Source organism: Centrocercus urophasianus, unplaced genomic scaffold (assembly GCF_019232065.1).
Source record: "Centrocercus urophasianus isolate 14NV4802_14NV808 unplaced genomic scaffold, USGS_Curo_1.0 seq_10, whole genome shotgun sequence".
NCBI lineage: Eukaryota > Metazoa > Chordata > Aves > Galliformes > Phasianidae > Centrocercus > Centrocercus urophasianus.
This window is the reverse complement of record NW_024884142.1, coordinates 84,239,924-84,255,731: the sequence shown is the minus strand read 5'-3', so window position 1 is coordinate 84,255,731 and position 15,808 is coordinate 84,239,924. Positions and strand designations below refer to the sequence as shown.

General features: G+C 36.5%; 1 protein-coding gene across 2 annotated transcripts in view; it reads left to right on the top strand.

Moving 5' to 3' along the window:
- Positions 1 to 15,808, top strand: part of GPATCH2 (G-patch domain containing 2) — a 121,905-nt gene that overhangs the window by 889 nt on the left and 105,208 nt on the right. For both annotated transcript variants that reach the window (XR_006168524.1, XM_042816988.1), the window contains exons 2-5: positions 5,990 to 6,700; positions 10,614 to 10,675; positions 13,657 to 13,839; positions 14,833 to 14,912. Coding sequence is in view for 1 of the 2 variants with exons in the window: in XM_042816988.1 (XP_042672922.1) it covers positions 5,990 to 6,700; positions 10,614 to 10,675; positions 13,657 to 13,839; positions 14,833 to 14,912 (1,036 nt within the window). In the remaining variant the exon portion in view is untranslated. The remainder of the gene's footprint in view (positions 1 to 5,989; positions 6,701 to 10,613; positions 10,676 to 13,656; positions 13,840 to 14,832; positions 14,913 to 15,808) is intronic.

Below are 15,808 nucleotides of genomic sequence, written 5' to 3'. Positions count from 1 at the left end.
CAGTGATTCCATCTCTATTATTACATCTCTAGTAGTACAGTGGTAACTCTGTAGCAGAAGACAGAAGAGTGAGTTTTATTAACAGGCGATGGAAATTAAAAGGCTGTTTGAGGGGAGCCCTGATGAAGGATCACAGTTTTGGAAACCAGGTTCCGTTTCCTTCACAACCAGCTTGTTTTAATCTCTTGCACAGTATTTTTAGTGTTTTATGTACAACTCATGGGGAACTTACAGTTGATTTCATTTTCACTAATGGGAGTGGAGAGGTGTGTGATGAGTTTTGGTTTTGTTATTTGGTTTGTTAGTTTTGTTTTTCTTGAATGTTGATGACTCCAGGCCTGGCTTGAGTCTTGGCTACTTTTTCTAGAGAGAGTTTCTGTATACAAACATCTGCAGTTAGAGTTCCCAGAGCTTCAACAAATTTGCCCTTATCATTGTCTTTGTTTCTTATATGGGCATGGGGAAGAAGGGAAAGATTGGTTTAGCACTTAATTTTTTTAATGTAGCAAACTCCACCACTTCATGTGATAGCATCACTTTTTTTTCCTGGGAGTATTTTCATGCCTCTCACATTTTTATAGGAGAGAAGGCTTTCTAATTATGATTGTACTTGCCTGGATAGCATATAGTTCTAGAAAACTTAAGACTAGTGATATTAGTATATGTATTTGCCTATTCTAACTTCTGTTGATATAGTGTGTAACACTTCAGAAAATGGGGTGTGTTTTTCTGGCAAAACTATATTTATTCTATACTAAAGCTGTATGTAGCAGAAACATGGCTTAAGACCTTCCTAACTTGTATCTTTACTATGAAAAAGTTTTCATTATAAAGTAGTCAACCTGTCATTTGTCTTTAAGTTTTATTCTTTTCTGTCCATGTAAAGTAATTTAGTTCCTGAGGCTTTAAAATCAATGTTCAGCAAAACAGGCTATGGGATTTTGACATATACTCCTGTAGTTATCCTCAGACAGCAATGACTTTGCTTGTCCAAATACACTACCCAGAGAAACTCAGTACTGAGAGAGTTATTGATGCCTTGTAATTTATAGGACTGTTAGTTTAGTAGTTCTGAAGGGAGATCCATTTAAAAATTCTAACAGTCCCTCGGAGTTGCACTTTTCTTATCCTTGTTCTGTAAGCTGTCGTTTAAAAGAAGCCTGTTTGATTGAAATGTAGCGAGGTATTTTTTCAACGCATAATACTTAATGTAGAAAATAAAGAACTTGATCTTAGTAAAAATGTTAAAAAAGCTGACAATTTCTGAACTGCCGTAGAGTAGAATTGTTCATATCTACTTTGAAGCCAAAGGTTTTTCGTTTTTTCCTACAAGCACCTATGACAACTCAGGAATAGTTTGCAATTTGGATACTTACTGGGCACTCTGATTCTTCCAGCAATGACTTTGATGGTACAGTGTATTATCACCATTTGACAGTTCATGTGATTCTCCACCTTGACAATTAATTAATGAAGTCATACATCTGAAAAGGGCAAGCATATCAGTAAATGGCAGCAATAGTATTGCAAGAATTGCTACCTCTCATGATAAATTGCCCCAAATCTCATTTCTGGCTGACCAATTCATTTGTGTTAGAGTGTTATTAAATGTCAGCATCTTTCTGACTGTATACCATTGCTCAGTACTGAATACTTCTTCACTGTTAGATATGAGTGGAGAATGTTGTTAAAAAGGCTTGAGAGTATTTGTTGTTGCTCTTTCTTAGGTAAGTAGCAATTGTAGGAAAGCCAGAGGAACTAGATACAGGTTTGTCTGGCCTTAATTTTTAGGGGGACCAGCGGCATAATCAGCTGATGAAATTCCATCATTACTCATATGCTAATAACTTTCTCTTGTGTAGGTCAAATGTAGGGGAATTCCTAAACCACATCTAAAGTATTTTCTCAAATGCAAAGTCAGGACTGAGAATTGACTTTTAATGTGTAACTTGGGGAATAAAATGTTGTTCGTACAGATAACCATCCAGAAGCCATGTATTTGATATCAAAACTAGTTCACTGAAAATTCCAGCGAGTGTAGTAAGTGTACGGCTGTAAATGTAGAACTATGACTTAAGTAAAATTTCATTTTTTTGAGGCCCTTCTGCACTTCTGATTGTGAAACTGATTTATATAATGCAAACACGCATCTTCCTACAGAAAGAGAGTTTCTGTACCTCAAAGATAAACTGTAGCCAGGGATTTGGGGCTTGTTTTTCTTTTTTTAGACATAGGTGTGCATCAGTGCAGTGTCCTGACTTGTCTCAAGCATTCTTGATTTTGTACCTGTTCACAATTTCTTATGCGAAACTCAGAATAATTGTTTTCTGAGGCATAATTTTTGTAAGTTTGTTTTGACATTTTCAGATTTTAAAAAATTTACTAAAATGAAAGTTACATTTGAGTTTCTTTGGTCTGCACATCAATTTTACTCTGAATTTCCTGGCTCTTAGTCTTCACAGGAAGCACTGGGCCAGATTCTTAGAAGTGGAGGAGTACAGGATTCTCTGTTGCTTGACTGCTAGCTGCTCTGACTGTGATGGTTGTTGCTACAAGAGTGGGGTGCATTTGGGTCATTGTGTAACTTTGGCAAACCTGTGTGCGCTGTGGAGAGCACATAAAGACGTAGCTAGACGCAGATATGGACTGTATGCTCTGGGTCCTCCTCTTGGGGATGGCCATTTGGTGGCTGGTGAGTTTAAATAATGGAAGCCTGACTTCTGTTTCTTCTATATACAGTAAGTGTATTTACCATAATATATTTAAAAAAAAAGAAAGTCGGTTATTTCCTTGCCTGCTACAGTATCTTATTAGCTGTTTACTATTTTAAACTTAGTTATGTTGCTCTGATATGGTTTCTGCTTCATGCTTATCCCTAGAACAGTGATAGTTCTTCAGAATCAGTAAATTCTCTTGACAGGGCAGTGAGATTTTTCATTTACGGCATCCTCCCAAGTGCTTACATCTGTTCACTTCAAATTTCAGCTTTATGCAGCATTGAAATATCAGAGAATGGTCTGGGTTGGAAGGGACCTCAAGGATCATGAATCTCCAACCCCCCTGCCACATACAGGGCCACCAGTGTTTAATACTCGATCAGGCTGCCCAGGGCCCCGTACAACCTGGCCTTGAACACCTCTGGGAATGGACAGGGCATCCACAACCTCTCTGGGCAGCCTGTTCCAGCACCTCACCACTCTCTCTGTAAAGAATTTCCCCCGACAACCAACCTAATCTCCCCTCCCTCAACTTAAAACCATTTCCCCTTGTCCTGCAGTTATCTACCCTTTCTAAGAGTTGACTTCCCTCCTGTTTGTAGGCTCCCTTTAGGTACTGAAAGGCTGCAATGAGGTCACCCCACAGCCTTTTTCTCCAGGCTGAACAAGCCCAGCTTGTTGAAGTAGTGGAGGTCTTAAAACTATTGTTTTTAGAAAATAAATTGAGGTGAAAAAAGGCTTGAATTGATACCTGTTTGCAGATAAAGGAGCAGTGTGAGTACAACCATGTTACAAGACATAAAGGAATCCATATGAGACAAGATTATATAAGTGGTTTTATAATCCCAGTGTGCAAGGGAGCACTTGATTTTCGTGTTCATTTAGCTTGTGATCAAGGTTGATTGTGAAGGAAGGACAAATCATGGATCTGAGGAAACTGCTTTTCTTTGGATTTGTTATCAATGGTTACTTTTCACACCTGATGAGACAGATATGGCATAACTTCTGCTGCAAGGAACACTTTGTCTATTTAGCAGGCAAATCTATAGAACTAGACGGTAAATGTAAATACAGCTGTCAGTAGAAGATATTACCTCTTCTTAAGAATTGTGAAACTGTATTAGCTCTCTTGTCAGTGTGTTAAATATTTGTTACATGTTCCATGTGCAGCCAGAGCTCTACATTGTGTGTGTTAGGTGGGAAGTGAACAGAAAGTATAGTTGATTTGCAGTACAAAAACAAGTGCTTAAGTAGTAGTGCTAATAGGGATTAATGCTACTACTTAGTACTTAATGGAATCACTGCTACTTCTGTTAGTAGTTTCTGTACTGAATGTTAATGCTATAGGTGATCTGTGTTAACTGGTTTGGAGTAGGTAAAAACTGTTATGTTGTTTCCTGAAACCAGAACTTTTATGGTCTGTTCTGATAAGAGTAGAGAAGAAACGGGTCAGCCTTGAGTGAACTATGAGGAAATTGCTTCAGATAATTGTAAAGGTCAGTGTAGGCAAGGTATATTTTCTTACAGTGAAATAGAATCTTCTCCTAGTGAGGACATTACCATTTATTGCTAGCTATGGGCTGTTGCTGTAACAGCATTTTTATAGCCTGCTGTGAGTCATGCTAAACTACAGCTCAACTTAATATTTTATCTATCACAGTATGTTGTTCTGTGTTCCTTATTGCAGTCTTTGAAATGTCTTGTCTTAGAGAATACAGTTGCAACTCACGGGTAATGTCTTTAATACTTTTTTTGTCTGACTCCCATTATCACAGTTGTTTCTCAACCTATTTCAAACACAAATATTTTTGTTACAGCAATGATTAAAGTTTACTGCGTGGGGTTGGAATGCAGCCTTGACAGCTGGTTGTGATCAATGCAGAAAGCTGCAAAACTTGGTTTGCCTGATAAATAGTACAGAAGTAGCCATATGCTCTTTAATTTTAGAGCAGTTGAACAAAAAAACTGTTTCCAGACAAACATCTGATTGCCAAGCAAGATCATAGCAAGAGAAAGGGGAGCTCCAGTAAAATTAGAGAGATTTCTTGTTTTCTTCAGAAATAAAGTTTTAATGTGAGCCACTGTCACACTGAAACTGCAGTGAGGTAAAGAAGCTTAAGTACAATGCATTGTGGTAAGGACTCCTACTACAAAAGAAAAAAGCAAACCCACCCCAAGCAGTAAGAGAGAAGCTTCAGGAACCAAAAGCAAGAATTAGTATAAAATCAATGTAATGCTGCATACCTGCAAGTCAATTCTAGATTGACTCATTTCTCTCCCTGAATCTTGATAATTATTGCTTCATTTGAAACACTTTTTCTGCTATGTTGGTGTTTCTCTTGCTTTTGAGAGTGTTTCTGTATGATTACGGAGATTTTGATTCTTGGGAACCAAATGGGTTAAGGACTGTTGTAGAGAGTTTGATTCATGGGAACACAAGGATTAAAAACAGTTGTAGCAGTCTTCCAGAGCTTTTTCATTTCTTACAAGATAAAGCAAAGATTCTCTTGTACTAAGAGACAAAGAAAATGTTAGGTTAAGTGAGAATAATGGGACTAGAGATTATAGCAGGTTAGAAAAAGATACAAAGAATAAATGCAATTGACAGAGTAGTTTCAGGAGTTCAAAAGGACTTTGTGTTTTTAGCACTGCTTTTGGTCAGCTTGCTAGTGAATTTTTAAGTATATGTGAAAACTGTGTAAAAGGAAAATGTATCATTTCTTTAGGTAAATGCTTTCATTACTGACTTGGATTTGTTTTTAAGTGTACTCACCAGTCCCTCTGTTAATATTTAGCGTTTGTATGCTTTTGTGTTCCTAACTATTCGCTATTACTGTCTAAGCATCTTAAACTTTGGAGTTTGTGGTGAATGAGGGAACTTATATGCTATGCATACAGTGTTTCTCAATATCTTCAACTCTGTTGATGTGCATAGATAACTACTTATTAATTCTGTCATTAAGTTGCATTTCAAAAACCAAGAATCTTGCTTTTAAACATCCTGTATAAAACTTACAGGCAGTCCTCCATGTTAATCCATTGCCATCCTACTGATGTCTTTCCAAAGGAGAGCCTACTGATGGAAGTTCTGTAGGGCGGACTGGCAAGGATTTGGATCTCAGCAGAAATACAACAGCATTTGTAGAATAGACAATCAGAGTACATTGCCTAAATGACTTAAATGATCTTACGTAAGATTGTTAATAGTTTTTTTTTAAGATTCATTTGTTGTTGTTTTTGTTTTTGTTTTTTTTTCCTCTTGGAAAATATAGGCATTTCAGTAGGACTATGGAGGAGCTGGTTCATGATTTAGTCTCAGCACTGGAAGAAAGTTCAGAGCAAGCCAGAGGAGGTTTTGCTGATACTGGAGATCATTCTCGAAGTGTCTCTTGTCTTCTGAAGCGGCAGGCAAGAAAAAGGAGGGGACGAAAAAGGCGTTCATTTACCACTCATCATCCCTGGGAGACTGGTCACTGTTTAAGTGAAGGTTCAGATTCCAGTTTAGAAGAATCAAGCAAAGATTACAGGGAGAATCATACTAACAAGAAAGACCACAGTGACTCTGATGACCAGTTGTTGATTGCTAAACGCAGGCCTTCCTCAAACTTAAATAACATTAGAGGCAAAAGACCTCTATGGCATGAGCCAGATCTGGCTGTGGACAATTTAGGAAACAGAACTTTGCGCAGGAGAAGAAAAGTGAAACGGATGGCAATTGATCTGCCGTCAGAAGTTTCTAATGCACTGACAATAACTCAACAGCAGGATAACAGAGATCAAGAAATGGATAATGACAATAAATCACACCAACATCAGGAGTTTTCGAAGAGCAAAGTGAAAAAGAGAAAAGTAGCTGCAGTTCGACAAGGACCGGAAATCTTGGATGAAGGAGTAGTAATAGAAAATGAAGAAATGAACCAAGCAAATAAGGACAAAATGGAGTATGAGGAGCAAAAGGGCTCAGATGAGAACATGAGTGACAGGTTATTTTTTTTTCTTTTTACAGAAACTTTAGATAATATTTGTTTGCTTATGTTTCTATTACTAATATTGGAAATATTTGTGCTTTTTTCCTTTCGTTTCAGAGTTAAATTGCTAGTACAAGTGGCATCTGTTTAACAATCTTCTAGGATTGCTGATGTTTTTTGTTTTCTTGTTTTTTTTTTGACATAAGTTTGCAGTTCTTTAATACAAACTAAGCTGAATTGATCAGGTTAATGGAATCCAGCATAAAATAGCCAGGTAGCAGAGGAGTAACAAAGTAATAGTACGTCATAATTGTTTCAAGAATGACAGAATATAGAAACAATCCTGTTTGTTGTGGGTTTTTTTCCTGAGTATTTCAACTGGAAACAGTTCTCATACACTCTCACAGGCAAAAATTAAGATTTTCCTAATTTCTAGACACTTTTGCTTTGGCTATCTCTTCTTCAGAAAGGCTGTCAGTATTTAGGTTTATCTTTTAGACAGTATGTTCTTCTGTGTCACGGGCATAAAAAGTCTGCAGCTTCTTGCTAAGGATATACATCATTTATGAAATGCATAAACCAATTTACAGTTCAGAAACACCTGAGCTTGCCATTAGAAAAATGGGGGAATGATGACCCTTTGACAGTACTCCTCATCCATCCATTCCAGACAGCAGGCATACTACAATGGTAATTGTTTTGGAAGTACTATTTTGACAACACAGTAAGGTGTGAGTCATTTTTCCACCTTACACAAGGGACTTTACCTGCAGGGCCTGATAAGCCTGATTATGTTCATCCCGTGTGTCTGCTTCTCAGTACAGAACTGTCAACAAGAAAGACTCCTATTAGAACGCATAACTTTGATCTAATGTGTGACAGAACTACTGTCTCTAGTTGTGTTTTTGTTGCTTGTTTGTTTTGTTTTTTTTTCCCCTCTGGGCATTTTGTTTACAAAATGTTGAACAGATTGGTTACAGTATAATGGCAGTATTGATAAGTGTCTAATTCCAATTATTGTCTGAAAAGTTATTTGAATTGCTTATACATGCTGGCATTGTCTCACACCAGCAGATCATAAGCAGTTGAAAAAGTAATGTGAATCTTTACTTCTAGATAGTGTTCCTTATGTCTCAGTTATTAGAACAGAAGCAGTACTACTTGGCAGCCAGTTTAGCTTCAGACATCTCACTTCTACATTGAAGTCAGAGGTATTGCCTCATCAGGGAGCCTTTAGAACACTTCCCTCTCTGATACAGGGAATTTGCCTCCCTCAGGGTCAGTACCTGAAGACCAATGATTAGAAATCTTCCTAGGAGCTGGGAACCGCTGCATGTTTCATCCTATGTGCATATGTCACATCTTTTAAATTTTATTTTTAAAGTATTTTCTTACTGTTGATTCCTACTTCTTTTTCTTTGAAGTTCAGGGCTCAGTTTTCTGGCTCTCAATGCCGGTATCTAAGTGATTCTGGAGATGAATCCTGTGCAGTTGGTTCTGAGCACTAGGAATGAAATTTCTGATCAGAGCCTGTCTTCCTTTTCCCTTTATCGTTAATGTCAATTTCAGACAAATTTGGTGATAGATGGAGTTCTGGAAGATATTTTAATTCTAATTAAGCTTTTGGTGGTTTTGTTTTTTGGTTGTTTTGTTTTTGTTTCTGGGTTTTTTTTGCTATTTAAGTCACTGAAAAGAGAGGAAGTCTGAATGTTGCTTTTGAAAATGAGAGCAGTTCAACTGAGTCCTTTAATGCAGGGGGTGCTTACCCAGCAGCATGCCAGTTGGTGCCCAGTGACCGCTCAGTGTTGGGGGCAGGATTAATTAGTAATCACTAGGCAAGGGGACAGTTTGCTATTAAGAAAATTGTTTCCTTTTCTTTATTTCCACAAATGTGTAGATAAAGCTGTGAAAGCTTCTTCAGTATCAAAAGTGTTCCTGCAAAGTTTTTGCTTGCTATTTTTCATTGCTGAAGGGAATCTGTAACTTTTTGTTCATCGACTGCTACGTTGTAATTTTCTCAGGTGGAGTTCCTGCCCTGTCTAACTGCAGCATGAGAATAATGAACACTGTTTGCTGTTGGATATGTTAGTGTTGTATTGTTTGTGATTTGATGGTTTTTGTTTCTATTTATTTTTAAACAAATGAGAGGGAAAAAGTAAACTGGCTGGTCCTTCAGTAAGAATAATTGCACAATGAAAATGTTGTATTAAAACAAACGAACTGTTCCCAGAGCAGGGAATAACAGGAAAATTTGGTGGGGAAAAATGAAAGAAATACTGAGGCTGCAAAGATTTCCTACCTTTCGTTGTAACTGTAGTAAGTGGACTGGAAGGATCCGTGTAAAGGAAGTGTTTTTTCTTTAGAGAGATGTGTGATGTAAAACTGTACACGCTATGTGTAAGGCTAGTCAAGCTGTCTGTGCAGTGATTAAATTGGTTATGATTGTTAGAGAAAAGTTACTAGCACTCACAGCATCAGAAGGCTTAAGTCTTGGTCTCCTTCATGAAAGATAGTTTCAATATCATCACTTGTAATGTCACCTTTCTTCTGCTTAGGACAACTGTGCAAATTAAGCACTTGAGTCTCTTTTGTGTATATTATATAGAAGATGTATGTGTAAGTTTTGCTAATGTAGTAAGAATATATGTAAGCAGAACATGCAACAATGATTAGGAGAACTTCCATCTTCAAAGTTACGTACGTGAGAACAGAACAAGAAACATCATATTGCTTATTGGCTCCTGATACCATATTGTTTCACATTGTTGGAATGTTTTCTGGTGAGTAGAGGTGTAAAAAGAACTTGTGCTTTGTTTACACACATAGCTTGTGTGTAGTGTTGAGTAACTGCAGTATTTGCAGCTTTAATTGGAATATATGGTAAATTGATTATTTGTTTTGCCCAAATTGCTTTATGTTTCACTGTAAGTAAAACATCATTAACTTTTGCTGAGATTACTTCCTGCTCTAGTCAACAGAAAGTAAATAAGTGATTTAGAGAAATCCCTTGTAGGTGAAACTCAACAAATCGTAATCTGTATTATTAAAAGGAAAGAGAATATTGTAAGTTTTTAGAGATGTATGGAGTATTTTTTTTTTTAATTTTTTTTTTTTTTGCAATATGTGTACAGTAAAGTATGAAGTACATTGCTTCTGTTGGTTTTGGTGGTTTTTTTTTTTGTTTTTTTTTTTTTTGTTTGTTTTAGAGAGAACTTGCATGCGTGTTGTATGCAGGCATTCTGATTTTAATGTTCTGACAGAAATTGTGGAGGAGTCATCTGTACCTTGTTTCCTTTTGTGTTTTTTTCTTGTGAACATTTGGTGGTGTTACAACCATTGACCGTACTTTCTCAAGGTAACTTTTATTTTTATATATTTTGCTACTGGTGCTGTCAATTTTTTTTCTTTCTCAGTGAGACAATAATATATTGTGAATCCCTAAGCAATGCATTTTTCAGATGATTTGCCAGTGATATTTAGAAAGATAATTTGTAATTTTTCAGATTCCTGCAGTTCACATGCTGAAGGAAGGCGTAGGTTGCTTTTGGTTGAGATTTTTCCTATTTTATTGAGCAGTGGTTTTCCAGAATCAAGCTGAATTGCGTAGCATAAGAAAGGAGCAGTGAACATTTGATGGAAGCACATAATAAAATGCATCAATTGTGTCAGCACCTCGTAGCAGTCACATCTGGCCTACTGTCAGGGTACCATTAGATTCCTGTGGTTTTATGTGCCAAAAATAATACTCTGTAGTTAATGGAACTAGGATATTTGCAGTTTGATTAAAAATAATAATAATAAAATCCTATTTTCTTTCTGATCTTTGTTGTGCTTAATTTCCATCTGAGCACAGCCCTGTCTCCTTAACATTTTACGACTGAAAGATCAATTGTTCTTTTGATCTTTTTCTTTCTTTCTCTTATTACAGTGAATCCAGCAGTCTGAGCAGCAGTGATGCTGGTTTGTTTACCAATGATGAGGGAAGACAAGGTATTGAAACAATCTTTCCTTTCACCCCTCAAACAACCTCAGTTGAAATTCCTTTAAGTGTTACAAGTTATTTCATGAGTTAATTACTGTTTGAATTGCTATTACTGTTTTAATGAGCTGAAATAGAGCTTTCGTTCAGGGATTTTGAAATGTTATGAGAGGGCATCCCAAACCCGTGACTTAATTTTAAAGAATTGAAATATCAAAAATATAGATAACATAAAAATATTTTGAAGATATTCTAATTATTTAAACTATTTTTTAATTCTTTCAGCGCTCCACTTTTCTGACAAGACAATGTGATCATAATGCTGCCTTTCAGGCTGTTTTTGATGTGGCTTGTTCTTTTTTTCCCCATGTTCATGTTTGTGTTTTGTTCTAGAGATGACAATTACTAAACCACCACTCAATTTTATCAGTCTGACTGACAACAGATGTACCCTGTTTTAAGCCTCTCCTCTCTGAAGAACTTGCATTTAAATTAAAATGCAGTAAAGATTTAAAATTTCTTTTAATATACATGATCACATTATTATCTGATATAACTATTGAGGATAATGGTCTAATATTTTGTTTTTTCTTCAAGTTTTCAAGTTCAGTTTTCCCTGCGCTATTCTAAGTGCGACTCATTTAACCTTCACAGTGCCAGCATATTTGCCAAACTCACAGTTTAGGAGCCTGCAGTTTTTGACAATATAAAAAGATAAAGCAAAAAGAGTCGCTCAGGTAACGAAGACTTGCTGTGTTATTGATTCTAAGTGGGTGGTATTGGAAACTACTGGGTCTGCCTCTTGTTTTGTTACATTAGCCCACAATGCCAGAGGTGGATGTTGGTGGTGTGGCAATAGAATTTGAACCTTCCCACCAGTATCCCATTTTATGTTGTTGCCGTGAGACAGATGGCAGTAGAGGGGCAATCTGACAAAATGGTGTCTGACATGGAAGTGCAAATGAAGCAAAGAGGTGGAATTGAATTCTTCCATGCAGAAAATATTGCATCCATTGACATTCATCAATATTTGCTGAATGAAGACCGAACAGTGAATGTGAGCACACTGAGGCAGTGGGTGGTGGTGGTGACAGCGACATGAAATATAAGCTATGTTCTGGATGGTCATGCAGATTTTTACAAGCACAGCATGCAGGCTCTTGGTGGTGGTGTCTGTGCTAAAAAAACGGTGTTTTGTAGCTCTATCAAGTAGTGTTATTGTGTTCTTCGTATCTGTTGTAGTTTCCATGGAAATAAATAGGAAGCATTACTTCTGGAGTGACCTATATGTTTTCTTGTGTTCTTCTGCAGACTACTTGATTTTGTGCAAGAAAATAAAAGCTGGCATATTCTGTGGTAGTGCTTTGTAGTAGCTTCCCATCCATTGGTACCCCCAGGTCTTTTTCAGCAGTGCTGTGCTCAGTCCTTTCATCCCCCAGTTTGTATTGGTAATAGGGGTTGCTTTGACCATGTGCAAGATTTTGCATTTGGATTTGTTCATCTGGGCCTACTGCTCAAACCTGTCTAGGTCCCTCCAGATGACATCCTATTTTTCTGGTGTGTTGACCACACCCCACAGCTTGGTGTCATCAAAATAGATATTCTGAATAACGTGAATTCTACCTGAAATGTCTTCAAACATAACTACTATTTGGTCCTGTGAATCCCTTTCTATCTCTTGTTTTTCCCTTCCTCCATCTAAAAACTTCTGTTCTCTAGCCTTTACTAATTTTACTGCTAGTGGAGATCATTACATTTACTGCTAGAAGAGATCATAGGTCATCTGCAAGATACCAGTAAAGGACTTAATTTTCTGTTTTCTTGATATGCTTGTCCTGACAATCATTTGCATGCATTTTCTTCTGTGTTTGGAGAAGGATTTTTTCCATTCAACAAATTCTTATTTAGAGAAAGTGTGTTGAATTTTATTTTTCCCCAGACTTACGTTCTCATTACTTGTATTTTCCCATTATAGGAAGGAGTGGTAATGTCATTTCACACGAATGCTTTTTGTTCTTAAATTTGTGCATAAAATCTTGCCTTTGTGCCTTATGTCTTTCATAGTCCTGCCTAATTAAAAAAAAAAAAAAAAAAAAAAAATTGAAAAATGATATGCAGAAAGTTTGCTACTTCATGGAAGAGTTAAAATACATAAAATACATAGCACACCCTTCAAAATCTAACTTTGGGATATACGGCAAGTTTTTTTTTCTTGTCTTTGAAGATATTGTCTGGTGTTCCGTCAGCTACCCAGTTTAATAGAACATGTTTTAAAAACAAACAGCAATTTGTTTTAATTGCTGGTATTGTATACGAGGTATATGTAAGATCAGGTTTTCAGTCATCTCGCTTTTGCCTTTGACTCCACATATTTAAATACTACATCTAAATACATTTAAATAGTAAAGTGACCAGCTTTGTACTAGAATGCAGTGTAATGCTCAATCACATGGTATTGTCAGTTTTCATTTAAAATCAACTTTTTCAAAACTTATTTCTAAATGAACTTAATCAGATTAACTTCATTTAGTCACATCTGTTCATGATTGTTTTCCCCTCTTACTAGCCATACAAATCATGAAATTAAGCTAATTATATACCATTATCAGCTGCAAAGAACTAGTTTCACAGTTTTATACCTTTTAATTCCCTGCAGGAGATTAAAGCTTGTTTTTTGTTAATATGTAAAGTGCAGTAACTTAAATGGATTTCCCTGCAGTTATTGCCAAAGGATTAACTAGTTTATTATTGTTTTTCACTATTGTAAATTGGTTTTAAAACATTACATTTTATGTGCTTTCATTGATGGCAGCACTTGTCATGCTATTGAGAAACATTTTCCAAATAGAATTGCCATACACAAGTAATTGTTGTACAGCTATAAAGCAAAAGAAAGAATTGTCCTGTCAGTGTTTATGGATTATAACATCTGATTTTTATCTTCTCTGCTCCTCCCTGTTTTTTGGGGGCTTGGGTGTATGTCCCTACACAGGTGATGATGAGCAGAGTGATTGGTTTCATGAAAATGAATCTGGTGGAGCATGTGGAATAACAGGAGTCATTCCTTGGTGGGAACAAGAAGACTCTACAGAACTGGACAGAGAATTGCCTGACCCAGTCTTTGAAAGTATCTTAACTGGTACTTTCCCCCTCATGTCCCATTCAGGGAGGAGAGGTAAGTGACAATCATATGCAAACTGTAGAATCATTTGGATGCAATAGAAAAATGTCTGTAAAGGGAGTATGTTAAATATTGAGAACATTTTGGAGATGCCAGTTTGCTTTTTGAATTATGTCACTTTTGAGATCTCAGAAATAATCAGAAAACAGTCAATGGTTAGAAAAGTCAGTGTAGAACTTGGCTCATTTTCATAGCCTTTTTGTTGTTGTCTTGATGTTTGCACTGAGAATTAGTAAGTATTGCTTCACGGAATCCTTAGTAGAGTTCTTTGACCATTTGCTTTGCTTTATGGAAGGCTTTGTTGTTTGTAAAGAAGAATTAAGTGTTCACTTAGAGCAAGGATTGAGATTTATATACTTATTTAATTTTTACTTTAAAATATTTTAAACAACTGTGGATCTATTCTCATGGCCACATTGTTGCAGCGCTTGATTACCTTTATATATAGATACACTCTTTCAGGACTGAAGTTGTCAGACCTCACTTTGCTGCCACAGTTTTATCTTACCTTACCTTCTTTCACACCCAAATATAGATCTTTCGTATGAATGGTGGTCAAATTACCTTCAAACTATTTCTCTACACATTGAACAAACTGAAATCTTATGAGATTTGTTTTCCTGATGCTTGCAATTTTTTCAGTGGTCTTGGTCTCTGCATATTCACAGGATTTAATGCTTTTTAGTACTAACAATGTTGTAAGCAATGCAAAATCGGTTTCCTGTAGTTTGATATGTTCTGCTTATTTAGTCAGTTGGGCATAGAACCAGGATAGCACCTACAGAAAGACTTCATTTTCATTACAGCTTAGCCTTTTTTAACCGCTTCCTCTTCTGTGTTCTTTTTTTTCCTGTTAATACTCTGGCTGTATTAAAGGTATTTTTGTTTAACTAAAGGTAAATCAATAGATTATTATATAAAGGTAAATATTCTTCATTATATGGTATAGGAAATATGCATAAATGAATCTGTACTTTTTATTTGAAGGTTTCCAGAGCAGGTTTAGTCATCTTCATGGAATGCCAGCAAGAAACGCAAAAAAGGCTCCAGGAAACCAAAATGCATTGGTATGTCCTTTCATTGATACTAACATTTCTACAAGCCATTCTTATTGCCTTTTTGTTTGTAAGAGCATACTCCTCTCATTCTTGTTTCCTAATGTTGTGAACAGGTAATGGAAAGGTAAGACTTCTGTGTCACTGCTGTTTCTTTGCTTTAGACTCTCTCTATTACAGTTCTATTTTAATATAATATATCTGAGTGCTAAAATGGCAAAAACAATCCAAGATTGTCCCTCAGTGCTTATTTTGCGCTTTGTGTAGGAAAAGGTATTTTGCTTTTCTTACAATTAACAAAATTTTTAGTATATATATCTTAAGTGTGTATGAAAATATGTTTCTCTCCTCTAAGAAAATCAAACCCAATTCCTTTCAATTTTATCTGATACTGATGGCGTTCTAGGATGGGTATGTGGTAGTAGCAGAAATGTTAAGTCACGGCTTGAATCAGTGGTTGAGCACCTGGTGGGAAGGCAGGGCCAACCCAGGGGAGCTCAGGTGCATACAATACACCTGAGTGACAGGAAGAGATGGAGCTAGAAACCCCTTCATTTAAGGGTTGGCAGTAGAGGCAAGAGCATCTTGCTGGAGGTCCCTGTGTACCTGAGATCTTGTGAAGGTGAGCAGATTCTTTCCTTTGTGTCTCTGCTCATGACTGTTGCCTTTGAGCAAGTCCTCACTTGCTGATGCATAGTACTATTAGCTAGCTTTTTTCTAAACTAGGATTCTAATGAGTTTTTTACAATTTCTTTCTTTGGTGGAAGTCATGAAGAGAAGGAGTTGACTTCTTAACTTAAAATGTTAAAGTATGTTTACTGTAGCACAGTCTACTCCTTTCTTATCAGAAAAGTGATTGGAAGACAGGGAGAGATGTGAAAGACTATCATATCGGGCTATGTTTATTA